Source organism: Cydia strobilella, chromosome Z (genome assembly GCF_947568885.1).
Source record: "Cydia strobilella chromosome Z, ilCydStro3.1, whole genome shotgun sequence".
NCBI classification, from domain to species: Eukaryota; Metazoa; Arthropoda; class Insecta; order Lepidoptera; family Tortricidae; genus Cydia; species Cydia strobilella.
Window position 1 is genome coordinate 16,636,442 of NC_086068.1, and position 21,187 is coordinate 16,657,628.

General features: G+C 36.7%; 1 protein-coding gene across 2 annotated transcripts in view; it reads left to right on the forward strand.

The window, feature by feature from the left end:
* LOC134754279 (SPARC-related modular calcium-binding protein 1) overlaps positions 1 to 21,187 on the forward strand; it is a 91,258-nt gene that overhangs the window by 6,094 nt on the left and 63,977 nt on the right. For both annotated transcript variants that reach the window (XM_063690501.1, XM_063690502.1), the window contains exons 2-3: positions 9,368 to 9,536; positions 13,531 to 13,755. In XM_063690501.1, the coding sequence (XP_063546571.1) occupies positions 9,368 to 9,536; positions 13,531 to 13,755 (394 nt within the window). The remainder of the gene's footprint in view (positions 1 to 9,367; positions 9,537 to 13,530; positions 13,756 to 21,187) is intronic.

The following is a 21,187-nucleotide window of genomic DNA, read 5'->3' on the forward strand; positions in this document are numbered from 1 at the left end:
GTTTTTCTTGAAAGTAAGTTCTAAGGAAAAAATCATCGTCATACGTCTATTAACTTTAATTAAGTACCGATTATGCAAATTTGCCTTGTGTTTTTGATTTCCTCGTATTCGATATGTATGTTCCTCGTATTCAATCAATCAATCAAATATTGTGACGGAAGGGTAACTACGGAACCCTACACTGAGCATGGCCCGACATGCTCTTGGCCGGTTTTATTTTCATTTGAAGCAAAGAGAATATAATAGGATAGAGCGGTACTGTCATGGTAAATTTTGTAGCTACAGTAAATTCACTGCCATCTATCGACACACGATTTAAACTAAAAATGAAGATGTATAAAAATACCATAAAATGTAATACATACATATATGGATAAATGATTTTTTTGTTTTGTATTTATTATTTTTATATGATTTTGACCCATGTTCTTTCACTGATATGCGTTAAAATTGTTAAATAACAAACGAAACCGTCAACGCCATCTATCCGAGAGTGATCTCGAACAGATGGCGCCACTATCCAAAGATAGTGGCGCCATCTGTTCGAGAATCAATTTTTTTTTTTTTTTTTTTCCCGTAGACTGTATCCATCTATTACACAGTATATTCTTTGATTTGAAGTAATGAACCTTAACTTTTTAGACGCTAATGACGGATATATCGGCACCGCAGGTCCAACGCCAAAGACGGATTAATCGGCCGAAGACCACAGAGCAACATAGAACTATGTGCATGTGCATAAAGTTCAATTTCAGTTTTGACACTTCAGTGACGTGGCGTCCGAGTGACAGTTTTTGTGTTTGACACGGTGTCGAAAAGGTTAAAAAGGAACGTTACTATATTTACTATGAATATTCTCCTATATATGATATACCTAATTCAGAATGAATTAAGTCACATGAATCCGCCGCCGCACCGCCGCCAATAAGCCGCCGACATACAATCGAAGTTACGCTCTCGTTTTAAAACGATAATATATATGCAGAAAAAACATGAACCTTGGCATGCGTATCACACTAACATATATTATAAGCTGTACCTGTAGCTGGTACTTAGTAGCCTTTGTTGCTAGAAATTGTAATAGTCTTGGAGAATTGGAGATCCTTTACATTTCTAAGGATAATTTGATGTTTTTTTTAAATTATATATTACGTTTTATCTATGACACCTAGACTTTTACATCTCTAAACAATTTTAGTACTTGTCTGTTGTTTGTATATCTTTTTATTATAGTTTTTTTTTGTGTAATTCGACATTTAGAGACTGGATACATCTCTAACAAAGTATCTAATATTTCATTCATTCCATATTTGTGATCGTTTTTTGTAATTTTTGGTTATTTTTATTGCTTGTAAAAATTTGACATGTAAACGTGCCCCTGTGGCCTATTCGCTGAATAAATGTTTGATGTTTAATACATATAAAGAAAATAGAAAAAGAATAACCCCCTATTCATAAACGTCTACTAAAGTTGACAAGCTGCTAATAATCGTTTGTCCCTTTCCGACGTATTGGTATGATAGAAAGGGACAAACGATTATTAGCGGCTTGTCAACTTTAGTAGACGTTTATGAATAAGGGGGTAAGTTTTGTATGTAAACCTTCTACTCGCTCTATTTTCTTTGTGCTATAAATAATTTCTAGAAACGAATGTACATATAATAATGTATATTATGTTTGTTGAATGTTCATGCCAAGTTTCATGTAATTTTGTAAGGTACAGTCAAGTGTAAAAATATGGGTGCGCAATCATACCTAGGTACTCAAAACTATGTGCCATAGCTCTTATGCCAGCGAGTTAAGAACTATGGGACATATTTTTGAGTAAGTTATATGCACCCATATTTTTTCACTTGGCTGTACCTGCACTGCAACTTGTTTGCCCTTGACACCATTCAGCAGTCTTTCGTGGCACTTTCCGATACGCTGCTACGAAATGTTGGAATAACCAATCCGTTCGCTGAAATCAAGTGTCATTTTCACTTATTACAAATTCAAGTAGAAACTTAATTTAATTATTTATTTCCCTACCATGAAGGATTTTTGTTCTAACTGACGGGCCGATATCGTCCGTCCACTGATAGTCAGTGGGCCCCTTTAGTAATGGAGGCGTCTTCATGTCGCTTCCCCTCTGCCAAAAACACCGGAACAATTTTCAGACCATTTTATAAAAACTACTCTATTCATTGATCATTGACAGTATTGCGATCGTATTCCGCGCGTGACGAGCTCCGTCAAAATGTCTGCATGTGCTGTTTATGGAAGGATGGAATATCATTTGACAGTTAAATACATTTTTGCTTTTATTTTATATATATATTTATTTGCGATTATAGCATATTACAACATAATATTAATACATCAAACGCTTTCAAGGAAACCAGGCATCTATAGAATCGATTACAAAATCATTTTGAAAAAAAAAACTCGCATAGAGAGAGAGTTTGACATCCCAAACGTCACCGTATGAGAGTGTTATTCTTTACGGTAAAATATCGATGAGAGATGAAATATTCTTTTGACATAAAATTATAGCATAACTAATTAATTGTATTCATGGTAAAATTAATCGGCGGTAGGATTTCATTTATTAAAAAACAGAACACATGGTTTCTAAATTGTATATTAGTATGTAATGTAGAGTTAGACCAAGAAAAGTCTGCTACGCACACGCAGTGCAAGTGTTATTTTAAACGTCATACTTCTATGAAATTATGACGTATAAATAACACTTGTACTGCGTGTGCTATCAAAATTGTTGCCGACTTTTCTTGGTTTAACTCTAGCTTAGTTTTTTCTTCCTTTCCTCTAGCTAGATATTGAAAAATGAGAAATGGCATATACTCGTAGTAGCACTAGTAGCAGCAGTAGCTTTATTTATAGTAAGCACCGCAATAGCTTATTTAATTTTGTAATCCAGTAAGTTATTTGATATATTTGTTAAACTATTCCACGAGTACCAAGTGGCGCTATATATGGCGTCTAGAAAACTATATCGATACGATAATATCCAGACACTTGGAAGCCCTATTAATCGGTTCGATTACACCTACACCGATTGTGTGAAATTGTGTCCGCATATAGCTTTTTCTACATTATTGTGCTAATTTAAGGGTCTCCGGCAAGCTCGATTCTCCATACAAACGTAGTTCCACTCTCATTTTAAAACTACTACTACGACTAGCTAGATTGCTCTGAAACTTTGTACTTACAATAGAATAAGGTATATCTATGTCTGTAAGTAATTACTTTAGTTTATGTAGCTTCAGATACCATAGTTAAAAAAAAAACAGCGAATTTAAGTTTTTCATACAAAACTTGTTTTTGCTCTAGTTCGTTTGTTTTATAAACTGGAGCTGTATAAACTAATTTCAGACCTTGATATACCTCATGTCATTGTATGTGCAAAGTTTCATTACAATCCAACACGTCGTTTTAAAATGAGAGCGGAACTACGTTTGTATGGGAACTATGGGAAGGTTCAATTCGGCCGAGCATGCCAGGGACTCTTAACTTAGTGGTGTTGTATTGTTTTAGTATGGGTGCGTAGTAACGAGAAGAAAATATGAATTTGTAGTTAGTTTCTTTATATGTGTGTGCTACCTCGTCCCCCTCGAAAAACGGCAGAATTTTTTGTTAGGAAAGATGTAGCGATGGGTACTCCATTACTAATTCCTTCAAGTTCCCTACCTTATAATAATATATTCTCCTCTATTTTTCTCTTTATTTATTTTTGTTGTATGTTGGCGTACTAGTAATCCGTATTTTATAAGTCAGGTCTCCATTGAAAATTAGGATCATATTTTAGCGTCCAATGTTTATGTTTTACACTTTGTGTGTTACTTATGATATGATTTAGATGTACCTAACCTACTATGTTGTTGCGTTAAATAAATATATTTCCTTCTTTATTTTTCTTTCTTCTAATGTATGTCGTCATAAAATGAGAGCGTTAGTTCGTTTGTATAGCGGCGGCTATGTTCTTATGACTCTTTGAATCTAGTGAACTTTTCCGAAGTGTCTTTTCGCCTCTTAGTTTAGATAATTGATAATCCCCGAAACTTAAGTCAATAATAAATATTTAATGCACCTACTTAATACAATATGCAATGTCAAGCAAAATCAGCATTAGCACGAACGTTCGCACACCGACCCGCGTCGCGGGTGGAATCATAATGACGCTTTAACAAAACAATCGAGCCCGTTTATAAGGAAAATGGGCGTAAGTTAAAGATTTGAAGTCGTCTCAAGTACGCGGGCTATTGTTCAAGGAATAGTGGATGAAAGATCGTAAAGCATAGCTTGAGATTTTAAAACAAAAACGCATTATGTTTTCCCTATTTGTTTATATGTGCAGCATGGTTATCTCAGAGTTTTGCATCGATTTGGATAGGTAATTAACGAATGTAATTTAAACAATGCATACAATTTATTTACTTTGCAATCACGCAAGGTAGTCTGATATCAAATTATTCGAAATATCTAGTAGATAAATCGAATGTAACAATAAATGTAATAATTACATTGACTTAATAAAGCTTGTAACAAATTAAATCACTTTTCATTTTGTATAAGTGGCCATGTCGCTCAGACCCATAGTTTCCGAGATATAATCGAAAAACCAAAAAAAAATTACCTTCAAACCTCCCTCTCCCCCTCAGCACCAGGGTTACGGTCGGAGATTTTTGATATATTCATCTCCTAACTAGTCCAAACAAAGCTACGAAGTAAAAAATTGTGTTCCTAGCATTTCCCTCTATACCTCCCTGCGTTCGTGTTTTAATTTATCGCCACTCGTTTCGAATTTCCTCTTTTCCGTACTTGTATCGTAAATAACTATACTACTACTACTAATACTACTGTTTTTATATTTTTGATCACTTTTAAGTCAGTTTACTGAATCACTAATCAACTTATAATTATTTTTTTTAATAATAATTATTTTTAATGCACTTTATATTTACACTATACTAGTTATACTGTTTTTATTAGTATTGAACTCTACAAAACTTTGGTGGTAACTGGGAAATAAAATCCTACAAAAAATACCACCAAACCGAGTTGGTGGTAACTACTGGGAATTATTTTTCCACCTGGTAACAAGTTGGTGGTAAGTTGGTAACTAGTGGGAGTGGCGTTTCACGTTGGCTGTCGTTAACAGAAAAAATAAAAAATTAAAAAGTGAAACTTGCGCCCGTTATTTTCACATAAATTTTTGTTGTATAATAATAAATAACTAACTGAAATCGCAACTGTAAGAGTGTTTTTGGATGAAATAAGTTAATGTGATTATTTTTTGCAATGTAAATCAACACTGAACGTAGTTTATAGCGCCGATTATTAAGTATATATAAGTATATATATATATATATATATGTATATATATATAATATCATTCAAGTTCAAGGGAAAATTCGTAACTGTAAGTGTAATATTTATGTAACCAATATTTGTTTTATTGTGATTTTTTTCGCAAATGTATTAAAAAAGTTGTTCAATGTACGTGTGAAAGTGGTAATATTTACTTGTCCCGTATCTTATTCGCCTACGGCTCATAAAAGACATCTCGGGACTGGTGAATAATAACACACTTTCCACACTTGCATTAAAATGTACTATTTTGCCATGTGGACTTGGACGTCTTGGACTGACTGTCGAATAATGAATGTGCCCAAAGACTCCAGGCGTCATCACTGTCGTGCACATAGGCAATACCTTCTACACAAAATTAAGACGAAAGTGGAGGACTCGCGCGAAATCGCCTTGTCATACAAACGTAGTCCTCATTTTCCTCCATAATTTGTTGTATATCAACCACCGCTATGCCCCTACGTTTGATTTTTTTCGATTTTTAGGTTATTATAAAAGTTAGGAGCATTAAAAAATTTGTATGAAATCTGTTTTTCGCTCCTAATTTTTACAATAATCAAAGAATTTAGAAAAGTCAAACGTCATGGCTATGGTTAATATACATCAAATTATGTAAAAATATTTTTCATAATTTCAATATCCAGAGAGGAAAATGGGGATTACGTTTGTATGGAGAAACGGCCGTCCCCTTTCCTCTTAATTGAGTACGATTATCAATTCCCGTCACATTCTCCGCCGCTGACAGCTAGGCGCATGCCCAATCTGCGAAAGGTCATATGCCGCTGAATGGTGAACTGTAAATACTGTAATCATTTGGTAATGTGGCTATTAATTGTATGTATGAGGTGCATATAAATGAAAGAATGCAGTGCTGAAGTTTATTGGTTTTATAGTATTTATATGTACATGACGGTGATAAATTAAAACTGCAATTACTTTTACCAATTGCTTTAATAAAAAATACTTTTACCATCACATTATACCTAAATAAGTAACAAGTAGTAGGTAATTTTGTTCGAACAGTAGGTACCTCCTCTTTTTTGAAAATCGATTATAAATTACCTGGCCGCGTAGCCAACGTGCCAATCGTTAACGCTCCGTAGCGTAGTGTAGTGTTCTCTCTCTATCACTCTTCCCCACTAGTGCGACAGTGACAGTCGTTGGCTGCGCACCCTGGACCGTAAAAAGAATCGATTGACATGTCCTTCATTAAAATCGGCGTTAAAGCTTCTAACGCTACGAATCGAACGATGCAACATACATAATGAAAATAAATACAACCATTATGTATGTCTAAAATTGTATTTGAGGTTGCCGCAATCGGTTAAAAACAGTGAATTAGTATTTTTCATACTTAATGGTGTTTTATGGGAAGCGGTTACAGTAAGCCTGAGCTCGAGTTCAACAACCAACCAATTGTTACTTAACTGTGCTACGGGAAAATCCAAGCATATAATTATCTTCTTAACATCGTCTTAGAAACAGTGATTATTAGATTTTGTCATCTCTTGCGTATTTATGTGCTTTTTAATGAAGCAGCGAAGTGCCTCAAAAATATGCACGTCTTTTTCACCACCTCCGTCGGGAATTTGGACCCCATAGCTAATTTTTTCTGTAACAAACTATTTTTACGTATCGCGTAGAGCAGGCCTTGTTCTCTAAAATACATAAACAATTTTTGTATCCAGAGTCAGTAAGTTGCCTCAATAACCTATATATTCAGGTTTAGGAAGTAGAAATTACATACATCTTTTAGGTATGAGCTTTAACAAAATGTCAATCTTTTATCATGGGATACGGTGTTGCAAATATTTAGGTTAAACTTAAGCGTCTATTAAGGTATTTTGTTGCACTCGTGCACGTGTAATCACTAAAATGGATCAATTTTTCGCAATAATTGGGCTTAGTGACCCTTTTATCTGGGCCTGCTCACAAAACCATAAACTACACGAGATGATAGTCTCGTAGCTCTTTGTTAACTACAGCTGCCGCTTCCTAAGATCTGTATTCAGACAAGGAATGCATTGAAAACTGTAAAAAAAATGGTCACCTGAATATTTTTTTCAGAACGAATGTCATATTTCCGCAAAAAATGCTGCGTAATTATTAGGCATTTTTTATTTGTATTAAGTCTATTATTATTTGGTCTTTGTTTTGTGGACATCTGTTATTGGCTATGTTTTCTGTTCACTATGATTTGTATAAATTTTTGTATTGCTGTTGATGCCCCAAATAAATAAAATAAAATGAATAAAAATAAATTAGGTAGGTATAGGTCTAGAGAGACAATTTTAACTTCGTTACAGAATTTATGGCTAGCTAATAGATGTGAAGTACTCAGAATAGGGTATTACACTACTATTTTTCTTCCTCGCGTTATCCCGGCATTTTGCCACGGCTTATGTGAGCCTGGGGTCTGCTTGACAACTACCCAAGAATTGACGTAAGCACTAGTTTTTACGAAAGCGACTGCCATCTGACCTTCCAACCCGGAGGGGAAACTAGATCTTATTGGGGTTAGTCCGGTTTCCGACGATGTTTTCCTTCACCAAAAGCAACTGGTAAATATCAAATGATATTTCGTACATAAGTTCCGAAAAACTCATTGGTACGAGCCGGGGTTTGAACCCGCGACCTCCAAATTGAAAGTCGCACGCTCTTACCGCTAGGCCACCAGCGCTTAATAATGTATTACACTGTATAGGTATTTAAAATAAATTATTTCACACCGTGCATGAAATAAAGCAACAGATAATCATTAGAAAAACATAGATAGCAGTTATTTTTGAACACTATTTACTTATTTTTAAATATTATTTAATCAATCGAATTGAAGAATAAAAAAACCGGCCAAGTGCGAGTCGGACTCGCGTTCGAAGGGTTCCGTACTTTACACAATTTAAACAATGTATTTTTCATGTGAAACATGAGTGAATGTCTTTAAAAAAACCGTAGGGGTCAGATCAAAAACTAAGTAATTAAGTCCGACTCACGCTTGACTCCACATTTATAATAGATTTTCTTGTGATCTATAAGTAAAGATCTATTTTGTGCATTTTTTTCAAAATTTTAGACCCAGTAGTTTCGGAGATAAAGGGGGGAATGGTCACTTTTTGCCTATTTTCTTGAATAACTTCTAAACTGTTTATCCTAAAATTATAAAAAATATATATTTGAGATTCTCATAATGAGCTCTTTCATTTGGTATGTAACACGATAGTTTGAAAAACTTTATTTTTTTATTTTCTCATTTACCCCCCAAAAGTGGCCCCGTGTTTAAAATTCATTTGTTTACGTTACATGTCCGTCTTTGGGTCACCAATTTACATATGTGTACCAAATTTCAACATAATTGGTCCAGTAGTTTCGGAGAAAATAGGCTGTGACAGACGGACAGACAGACAGACGCACGAGTGATCCTATAAGGGTTCCGTTTTTTTCCTTTTGAGGTACGGAACCCTAAAAGTAGGTGAGTTGACCGTGACGTCAGTGTGTTAATTATGCAATGTTTCATGAATAAATTCCATATTAGCAAATCGTTTTGACAGTTCTAAAAAAGAAACTGATTCGTCCAGTAGGAAAATACCCTAATGACAGATTAGTATTATTAGAGATTGTAAAATATTTCATATGTATAGGTAAATACATGCCAACTAATAGTGGCCAGCACTTACAAAAGTTGGCAAAATAATAAGGGAAAGTTTTATAAATAGCGCTAAAATTGTTAGGGTAGAATATAAAAGGCTAGCTTTATTGTTTGGTAACTTGTTTGGTCAGGGGCTAGCAGATCGAACTGGTAAGTCTTTTTCTGGGTTAGCCGTCTTAAAAAGAACGCTCATTGAAAGGTTTTTCTCGAGAAAAGGGTTGTCCGGTCCCTGCTTCATTTTCGATTTAAAATGGCTACCGAATATTTTTGCCCCTATAAAACTTTTCATTGGTGATTTCAACAAGTATGTGTTTAGTTTTTGCAAAATGTTTGATGAAGTCGTTTGTGCAGAGTAACAAGGAGCAGTGTACCGGGCGTGCCGCGTCATGCGACGCGAACGCCGGACCGCGTCGTGCAGTATGCGGGACAGACGGTCGCACGTACCAGACGCGCTGCCACCTCCTCAGAGCCCAATGCTCAGGTGAACCCGTGGCGCTAGCCAGAAAAGGACCATGTGCTGGTAAGTTTACCATTTATTAATGTGGCAAAATGCAAAGCTATACAAAACTCGTTCTCTCAGGCCTGATTTGTTGGAAACCCTGATTCGACAGGGCACCTTTATGTAAGTCGCTCCCTATCTGACACACACTCGAGAAAATTGTAACCTCTCGATCTCGACCTGTACCCTTTGTCTTGTTCATATTAAAGCCTGACAAGATTACAGTAGCCTTCGCCATGTTGCGGATTTTCAGTGGTACTAATTTATTGTACTGGCAAGGAGTACATACTCTTTGACAACAGACGTTCAAAGTCATCGAATGTCACCGATGTAAACAAGAAAAAAACACACAAATAGGTACCACTAGTAGCTCTGCGAGCTGTAGGTACACCTCGCGAGGATAACTTAAAACTGATTAAATGTATGGCTCCGCCATTTTGCAAAAATCCAAACACTGAATCGACAAAAAAAAACTTCGATCCCGCTCGGTTCCACGAGACTCCACGAGAATCGGTGGAGAATCTCGACCTGGGTGCATATCCAACATGCCAATCGTTTACGCTCCGTAGCGAACGAAACGCAACTGTCACTGTCGCACTAATATGTAAGACTGATAGAGAGAGGCTACCGTATCGTTCGCCGCGGAGCGAACGATTGTCACCTTGGCTAAGCACCCTGTAGAGGAGAACATCGTAAGCATTTTTGCCGACGCTGAAACGGAGACCTTCGCTAACACTCGATCAAATAAAAACCGGCCAAGTGCGAGTCGGACTCGTGCACTAAGGGTTCCGTACCATTACGCAAAAAAGACAAAAAATCACGTCTGTTGTCACGTTGATTGAATGAAAGGTAAATTGCGGTGTACGATTTATGACGTATTAAAAAACTACTTACTAGATCTCGTTCAAACCAATTTTCGGTGGAAGTTTGCATGGTAATGTAATCATATAAATCATATAAAGCGTAAACTATTCAGTTTAGAAAAAAAATATATTAGAAACCTCAATATAATTTTTGAAGACCTATCCCTAGATACCCCACGGACGTATGGGTTTGATAAAAAAAATTTTTTTTGAGTTTCAGTTCTAAGTATGGGGAGCCCCCAAAATTTCTTGTTTTTTTTTTCTATTTTTGTTTGAAAATCTTAATGCGGTTCACAGAATACATTTACTTACCAAGTTTCAACAATGTTCTTATAGTTTCGGAAAAAAGTGGCTGTGACATGACGAATCCATAAGGGTTCCGTTTTTTGCCATTTGGCTACGGAACCCTAAAAACGTACCTGTCCCAAAAATGCAAGAAAAACAATTGCGAATATGCGTCCCGATATTCGTAAGATAGTTTCTTATTCCCTTCGATACATTATTATAGTAGCAGGATTTTTTACAAGATTACCTATAGCTGGGGAGGCGACGATGCTAAATGTGTAGTAACTCGAGCGTCGTAAAGACCTATTGAAATCGAAAGATTAGATGATGGGAAGAAAAAAATGTTATATAATATTTTCTTTTTTAGCGAACAGGAAAGCGCTTACATATTTTTTTATAAATTGTAAAAAAAAACACCATGTGTGGTTACTCGAGCGCGTCAGATATTGGTAGTGTCAGTCGCGCAACATGTCTCTGATAACAAGGGTATGTTAATCTGCCGGTTTACATAGGCAGGGTGGTCATACGGAAGGGTAGAAAATTTGGAAAAAATAATTTACTCGAGCGCGTCAGATATTCAAAGGGGTCAAATTTTTTTATTTAGTTATTCTTGCATTATTCCCTTCAAAATTAAATAAAATAAAATTAAAAGCGATTTTGTTTTGCAACTTTGTGACCCTGCCACTCGCTTACGGATCGCTAAAATCGTCAGATTATTGAAATGGGCACTATTTAACAAGTAATTAATCCACCATATCTTACGTAATCTGACGCGCTCGAGTATTTGAAGGTGGTGCTTTTTTTATTACTATTCTGACGGGCTGTCCTTGACTCCCTGCTCGGTGTCAAAGACGCATACTTGGTGGGGGTACTCAACAGGACGCAAGGTACAAGGTACCCATATCTTAATCTGACGCGCTCGAGTGACTCCAAAAATCCCCTCTTGGGCTCCCCGACCACTACAGTTTATCCTTAAACTACATTGACTAACCCTCTTAACATGTCTTACACCCGCAATCCTTAACAATAAACATAATAACATAATAATATGAAACAAATCACTCTTCTACTAATCCGTGCAAAAGAACATGTAAGTATATGTCGCTTAATGTCGCGCCACGATATGGTCCGTCCGGACCGGCACATGTTCGGTCGGTTGATCCGTGTAACTTAATGTTATGTACTTATGTTATGTTCTTATGTCGTCATATTGTATCTCTTTTTGTATTAGTTTGTGTAAACGATGTGTAATTTTATTTTTCGCCATATTTTATGTCTCTTTCTTTTATGTTGCTTTCTTTTTGTCTGTTGCCTTCCGTGATTCTCACCTGATGGTCTCATCGGAAGATCAGCGCTGGAAGTCGCCAGCAGCATGCTGAGATGGGGCCATTTCGTGACACTTTATTTTCATGTTCTTTTAATGTATGTCTATTGTCTGTGTGTGTGTTTACGAATAAAGTATTCTATTCTATTCTATTCTATTCTATATCTAGCAAAAGATCTAGTTAATGTATGATCATACACACACGCAGACCATTGTCGTCACATGTGCACCGCATGACCGGTCTGTTGAAAAATAATGATCGATGAGTGTACAGGACTCCTTTGTTTATTCGATCGCTCTAATCAAACAAGTCTTTGTCTATATTTGTCCTTCCTATAACCCACTAGATATTTACGACACGGTATTATAGAACCATAAGTATGCCTCCCGTACACGGTACACGTAACGAAAGCGCAATTCTGTAGCGACTAATGCTTAAATCTTGTAAAAATGCACCCATATTCTTTATCTAGTGTCTCACTTCTGGGCAAAGGCCACCTCTCTCCCCTCTTCTTTTCCGCTCGGCACTGTGCCTCTGTCTACTAGTATAATGGTACTTTCTCACCATTTCGTGAAGCTAGCGAAGCTTAGAAACCAGTTAATGTTTAAGTATACGGGAACTGTTTACTGGCTCGCACCAAAAGAGTTATTCAACGACTGCAAAATGCCTGCGCACGCTTTTGCTTCCCGATACCACCTCGGTCGCACATAAGTCCATACCTGAGTACTAATAAACTCTTAAACATGAATAATCGACGCATTCTACATTTTGCTACGCTCCTCTTTGGTATCTGTAACAGTAAAAGGCCGGTGTACTTATTTGAGAAATTGACCATCTATCAACACATCAGACGTGGTCCCAGACTACTATGCCCAAGGCACAGAACCGCTGCATTCCGTGGCAGCTTTCGCTACGCTGCCACGAAGTGCTGGAATAATCTTCCGCCACCAATCCGACAGAGCAGTACTATAGGTTCCTTTAAATCAAGACTCAAAGCGTACCTAATGGACCAACAAAGTTTTGCTGCCTGAAGCTAAATATTAAAAAAATCCGGATCCCGTTATCGTCATTATTACCTATTCTGTTCTGTTCTTTAGTTATTCACAAGTTAAGTTATGTATATTTGTATATATATATATATATATAAATTCGATGTATATATTTATGTTAGTAGTACTCTATGTTATTATATCACGTCGTCCACAACGTGTCCCGTCCCGAACTATGCTGTCCCGCACACTCCGCTGGCTCCACAGAAAACCAGCGCCGTTGACCACGCTAGTCGTGCCAGCTGCATTGCTGAGTGGAGACCATTTCAGCTTCACATCTCTATTTCTACTGTTTCGTTTATCTTTGTCTTGTATTTGCTATATATGTGTTGTATTGATGTGTTGTCTGAATAAATGATTTCTATTCTATTCTATTCTATTCTATTCTAAGTATCCCTGCTACCAAAAGCCATTGATACTAGTCCCGAGCGGCGAGGAAGGGACATTTTTATTCAGAGACTTTCTTTTCTAATAATTAATCATTTATTGTTAGAGGGCCAATCATCCTGCCTGATTGCGTTGCGCTATGCCCTGAACGGGCAGGGCGGACGCCGAGCCAACTTCGTGCCGCGATGCCGCGCAGATGGCACCTACGCCGCCGTGCAGTGCGCGGCTGCGGGCGCCGGCGCCGCCGCGGGCTGCTGGTGCGTCACGCCCGACGGCAAGCCGCTCCAGGACACCGCGGTCAGGAATGGGAGACCTGATTGTACCAAAACCGGTGAGTCTTCTGTTTGCGCTGTATAGGTAATGTCTCATTCAACAGGGGTGTCACGCTGTATCAAAATGCTTACCTGCATTCAGGTCATAGTGGTCATACCTATTTTTCAAATTTTTGGTTAACGCTATTCAATGCGACGTTCCACAGGTGACCTAAGGGATATTCGGCTCGGCAAAATGACAGGTGTGACATAGCTTCTAGTCGAAGGGACCTATAAATGTAAAGTATCCATATACTACTATATGTACACTATTATACTATATTGACACATCTATCACTTTGTTGAGTCAAATAAACTGTCTGAATTGTAATTATACAGGCAAATTTTGCTTACCGGGCAGCACTATCCCCTGCTTATAAACACCTGTATATTTTACGAAAATATTTTTATTATTTTTTTATTATTATAGTAAGGTGGTTTTTGGTCTAGAAGTCTTCTGGAAATCGTTTTTAGCTCATGTCGTCGCAAATATGGACATATTTGGTATCAGTGCATTCAGTGTGATGTCCTGAACACAAATATATGAGATGACAAAGTGGTGGGGGTAGTTGCTGTGACGTCAAAAAGTCGGCAGAACAAAGTTTTTTACTTTTTTTTTAATCATACCTTATATTATTATTATTAGGGGTATTAAATGAAAGGGCTTTGTGAGTAGATCACAAATATATAACATACTGTAACATTTTCACTACTTCGTCTAACAAATTATTAGAAAACGTTCAAAAATTTCACAATCCACATTTGACTTTGAACTGCTCTAAATTGAAAATGACTGAATGGATCATTCCAAAATATATACCAAGTGACTGTGAATATCCTGTGAAGGTTGACTGGTAGAGAATGCCTTGTAGCATTAAGTCCGCCTTTTGTACATTTGTATTTTCTTTTGTGCAATAAAGATTAAATAAAAAAATAAAAAAATAAATCCTCTATATAACGTTAAAAAATAATTAACCAGATATAACCAGATATAAGAAAAGTACATCAAGTTGAAAAAAGTATAAATTTCTGTTACATTAAACTGCAACTATTAGTAAAACAAACAAATAACCAGACTATTTACATATATTTTTGAAACGGTCTTTTCACTAGCTTTCATTTGGTACCCATATTACTATAGTAAGAAAAAAACAACCCACCCTCGCTTTTTCATTAGCGGGCGCCATTTTCAAAATTTATATAGCCTATGTCACTAACACAATTCTGACTGAATTCAAAGTCAACTGTGGATTGTGAAATTTTTGAACGTTTTCTAATAATTTGTTAGATAAAGTAGTAAAAATGTTACAGTATGTTATATATTTGTGATCTACTCACAAAGCCCTTTCATTTGATAGCCCACATGGTATGATTAAAAAAATAAAGTAAAAAACTTTGTACTGCCGACTTTTTGAAGTCGCAGCAACTACCCCCCACCACTTTCGCGCTTGTCATCTCATATATTTGTATTCAGGACATCACACTGAATGCACTGATACCAAATATGTCCATATTTGCGATGTACCTAAAGCCTGTTTCGCCAATCCACTATTATTTAAGATAATGTACGCTGTTGCGCCTGTTGCGAAGAGCTTTATACATGACAAATTTCATATTTACTTGGTATTGGGAGTAGTACTATTACTACTTCCAATACCACCTGCCCTATGCCAGATGAGTATTTTCTAGTATTGACGAAGTTTTAGCATAATAATTTAGCTTAAAAACATTGTTGCATCATAAATACACCCAAACCCGATGCATACCTAATTAATAAAACTATTAACGCTTACGAACCTGACGACGTGCTCTGTGTCATTTTGCTTAATTAAGCTTGTTGACAAACAAGGAGATTGCACAGCACAATGACTGGGAAAAGTAAAAAACCGAATATGGCGGCAGTACATGTATATATCTACAAACCTGTAGTAGCCTCAGCGACATTGCAAACCAATGTAGAAGTTACAAATTAAAAGATAGCATGGCACCTAAGCTAGGTAGGGTATGGCAATTATCCCTGAACCTATATTAATTAAATATACTTATATTATATTTGCACTTATAGCACAGATATTTTGCACTGATACTTAACCTAAATCGTACCTATCTATAGCTATACTACATTTATTAACAGTCATAGTAGATTATCCTGCATAAATTCTTCGATGGTATAGATATTTAGTATATATTTTTTAATAAGATGAACTTGAGTATGTGTGTGAATAAATTATTTTAGTGTATGTTATTCAGTAGGTAGGGTAGGGTAGGGTAGGGTAGGTATATATTATATTGCTCAATAATACGGTCCTTTATTATCCTCCTAAAGGGACCCACTGATTACCAGTCCGCCGGACGATATCGGCCTGTCAGTTGTTCGGAACTGTCAAATTATTGTTCTAACTGACAGGCTGATATCGTCCGGCGGACTGATAATCAGTGGGCCCCTTAAGTCCCACCGTCATATCTACAGTTTTGAATTTAGAACCTTTTTAGGGTTTCGAAGTCAACTGGGAACCCTTATAGTTTCGCCATGTCCGTCTGTCTGTCTGTCTTTCTGTCTGCCCGAGGCTTTGCTCCGTGATCGTTGATGCTAGAAAGCTGCAATTTGGCATGGATATATAAATCAATAAATTCGACAAAGTATTTTTTTTAGGGTACCTACGTAAAGTACTACGTAAAGTGGCGGCATAATTTGGGTGTGGCCCCGTGTGGGGAGCTGAAATTTGTCACCAATATATAAATCAGAAAGTGGGGATGTTTTTTTATAAATCTTCAACCCTATAGTGTGGGGTGTCGTTGGATAGGTCTTTTAAGGGTCTTTACAGACCATTTTTTGATCAACTTAATATTTTCGGAAATAACCAAACTGAAAAAAAGTTGTGTTTTCCCCTCTAGTTCCCCTAACTTTTGAACCATGGGTCCAAAAGAAATGAAAAAAATCATGAAAGTAAAACTTAGGAAAGACTTTCAAGGAAACATATAGCGAACCTGATCGGTCTAGCCGTTTTAGATTTTTTGCAAATAGTCTATTTTGATATTATTTGGATATCAGTACAATGGTTTCTCGAATAAACTGGTGATAAATCATTATAAATCGTCTTAAACTAATTTTCGGATCCAGATTCACAACATCTGTTCTGAGTAACGTCGTAAGTTGTAAATAGCGTCGGAGTATGTTTGAAATAAGCCGTAAACAATGCTCCAGATGCGCGGGAGTGTTTACTTTGCGTCGCATTTTCGAAACAGACACCTTATGCTAGACTCGGCGTTGATTTATTTTATATAAAATCTCCAGAACTAGACAGACAAAGATCTTAACCGAGCAAAGAACAATAAAATTACAAAAAGAAACTGCAAAGTTTAGGAGTCACGTGCAACGATTAACGCGCGGCATTTCTGACACTAGCTACAATGATCTAGAATGATGTCAAAGATCAAGGCTAGTCTATTGTAATCTCAAATGCAGGGACACTGCTCTGTTGAACTATGAAGATATAAGGGCCCAGGGGCCCCATGTAGGCGGAAGGTAGCAATCCCGCCTGCTGTTTACAGCAAAGGTATTATCGAATTAAACTACATTTGTAGGTATAGGGAAGTCATACAATCGTAAGTGCGTATAGGGAGCCCGTGTGGTGTAACGATCAAAGTTCTGATTCACGTTTTATTGAGATAGATATTATGCTATTTGTAGGTATCTACAATTTGCTGCCGCTAAATGTTGTTTTCAAGAATAATTTGATGAATGTGTGGGATAATAGGTAACAGGTAGGTGTCGACATACTTATTCGTGTTTTTATTGATCAATATGTGTCGCTTAACTTCAAACTCGGGTAAATCCATTCGACCCTCATAGGAAATATCTACCTTATTACCTTTTCTTAATACGAAAATCGCAAAATCTGACAGTTGGATTTACCCGAGTTTGAAGTTAAGCGACATATCTGAGCTACAAGAATTACTCGTAAAGCCTGACCAGGAATATAATATATGATCACGCACCATGTTGCGGAATTTCACTGGAACTAATTTTTTCATACTATACTGAACTGTCACCCTATATACCTATATTACTGGTCAGTAGGGCTAAGATGGTCGGCTCTTTATCATTTGACACCATGCCTGTCACGTTCTAACAAATATGTAACTGCGAAAGTGACGCATGGCATGACAGGTGATAAAAATGCGACCATGATACCGCTGCACGCTTTGCTTTTAAGTGTTGATCTTTTTTTTTATCATAGCATAGAGTAACTTATACTAGAGCGGTACTGTCATAGTAAATTTTGTAACCCCAGTAAATTCACTGCCATCTGTCGACACACTTTAAAACTAAAAATAAATATTTATAAAAATACGATAAAATGTATTTAAATATGGATGACTTTTTTTATTTGCATTAATTATTTTTATGATTTTGACCCATGTTCTTTCACTGATATGCGTTAAAATTATAAATAACAAACGAAACCGTCAACGTTCTCTATACGAGTGTAGGCCAAAACTAGTGGCGCCCTCTGATCGAGAATCAAATCACGTTTTTTCCTTAGACTGTATCCATCTATTACGGAGTTATATCATAGTGACAGGATGACAACAACGCTGCACTAACACGCGCATAAATTCTAAAATCACTATACCTACTGTATATCTTAGAAAGTCATTGTCATGCATTGTGCGTATGATTTAATACTGCGACATTCCATTCAGTGCTCAATCGGCTTGTTTGTTATTTTGGCAAAAACAAACTTGAATAAAAAAAACTATTTTAACTTATGATTTTAACTTAGGTACAATATGGGAAATATAATGGGTATTTGCATCAAATAAGGTTATCTAACATAGGTGATTGGCCATGTCATATGTTACAGAAGAACATTTTATCTATTTATTTAATCTCTATTGTAAAAATAATAAATTTATCGTACTCGGTAGGCAATACAGGACAGATTTAAGGCTGATTTAAGGCTGCGCATGCAGTAAAGGGTTAAGTAGGTAAGTTTAGGTTTAAGATAAAGTTAAGTTACATATCAACCGCTAACACAAACGCAAAGGAGCCTCGTCTGCCAACAAACCACTGTGTGGTTTGGCAGAAGAATAGTTATTTGTTATACAAGGGTGCAAAGTTGTATTTTACCCGCGAGTTTGGAATTGAAACACGAGCAAGCGAAAGGATTCTATAGTTGAACCACGAGCGAAGCGAGTGGTTCTAAAATAGAATCCTGAGCGTAGCAAGTGTTTCAACACACGAGAAGTAAAATACATTTGCACCCGTGTGTAACACAAAACTTTTCCTCTCACTATAGCGAGGAAAGTGCAACATCCACAGGCGTTAGATCATCTTCATCACTGGAATCACTTATTTTGTACGATATTATAACAGAAAACACTGGAAATTCTGATTTTTACGTGAGTCGGTGAGAATTGTTTTTAAGTAAAAAATTTGTTGACAATGTTGACATTTCTGTTCTGACCTGACGTATGAAATGTCAACGATGCGTTTTGAAATTGCATCGACTCAACTTGTGCGTTCAGAATTATATTTAACATCATTATAAAAAATCTAACGTTTCTTATGGAATTTTAAGGTTTATGACTTAAAATTATTAAATAAAGCTAAATTTGGTATTTTTATTAGATTCTCAAACCATTTATTTAATGATAATTAATATCGAACGAACCATTATTATGAGCGTTTTACGTTTTGTTATCTGTCAAGCTATTATTTATTTATTTTTTTAATTGGCCAAAATTTTTGTAAAGGCGTCATCAAACATCACTGTTGGTTTTCGGTTACAAATATAACTCAGGCTGCAGTATCCTTAACTGAGGACAGAAACGAGATAACTTGATTTTCTGTGTCTGTGTGATCCATGAAAAATGTTAGTGTTCGGGTGTTCGGCCGAAGACAACCATTGTTAGAATGTAGATCGGTTGAGATGCAGACAAAGGGTCTACCTACGCAGGGCGACGCCCGCCGATCCCGGACACTTCTAATCGCCAGCTTCCTTACGCGGCTTAAGTCGGCATAATATTCACCTCTTAACATGGTTATTGACTCGAACGTGATTTAAGGTCAGGTGGGGCACGTGCCTCCACGTTACAAGACAGTTGGATATGTAGGTGCTTGTAGAGGACTTTCCACGTTTGATGGGAAAATTTATGTAATGGGACAAGTGCATTCAAATCTTACCCTCTACTAGAAGCAGTAACTTTAGTGGGTATAGAGGCACTAAGGGGAAAGGGTCTCAATTGATTATATAGTTTAAATATTCTACCATCTTCCTAGCTTTGTCTCGGCCTTTTTGCCACTGCTTTTTGCACCACCCCAGGCTCCCGGGGTCCGCTGTTTTTAGGAAAGCGACTGCCATCTGACCTTCCTACCCGGGGGCGAAACTAGGCTTTTAATGGGATTAGTTCGGTGGCCTCACGATATTTTTCTTCTCTGAAAAGCGACTGGTAAATTTCAAATGACATATGTATCATCCATAAGTTTCGAAAAACTCATCGGTGCATACGAGCCCAGGCTTGAACCCGCTACCTCCGGATTGAAAGATAGGCCACTAACTAACGCTACCAAATATAATATATTTCATATACTGTACATCATGATTAGTCGTATCGACTAATCATGGGGACGCAACAACAGGAAAGACACGCCACGGCGCTCTGCATTGGCGCATGAAATCACGAAAGAATGTACAATTAAATCTAAAATTCTAATAGGCATGATGACAGGTTTTGAAAAACTATCCTATACTGTTAAAATCCATAAATTATTTACCATGAATAACATATTTCTGCATTTAATAAAGGTTTAGTAGGAAAAAACTACATTTTAGTTAATATTGTCTTCGGTTACCGCGATAGTTACTCATGAAATAAAACTATGAAAACGGATTATATCGCGTATATTGAATTTATAATACATCCCGACGTTTCGAACCCTTTACAGCGTTCGTGGTCAACGGGTGACTCACCCGGGGGGTTCGGGGTCACCCGTTGACCACGAACGCTGTAAAGGGTTCGAAACGTCGGGATGTATTGTAAATTCAATATACGCGATATAATCCGTTTTCATAGTTTTATTACATTTTAGTTTTTAACCGACTTTTTTAAGATTTCAAAAGGAGGAGGTTATCAATTCGGTTGTTTTTTTTTTATGTTTGTTACTCTATAACTCCGTCATTTCTGGACCGATTTTGAAAATTCTTTTTTTGATTGTAAGTATATACATACAGATTGATCCCGTTTTTGTCAAAACGCAGTTCTGATGATGGGATCTATGAGGAATCGAGGGAGCTCATCAAATGTTAAAGGCTTACATATAGTGATTTTAGTATTTTCATCAACAAATCAAGCACTTACATTTAAAAAAGTGACATTTGATGAAGTGGAACGGCTGATGATGATCAGAACGGAACTCTTCAATGACGCATAGTTCACGTTTGGCGA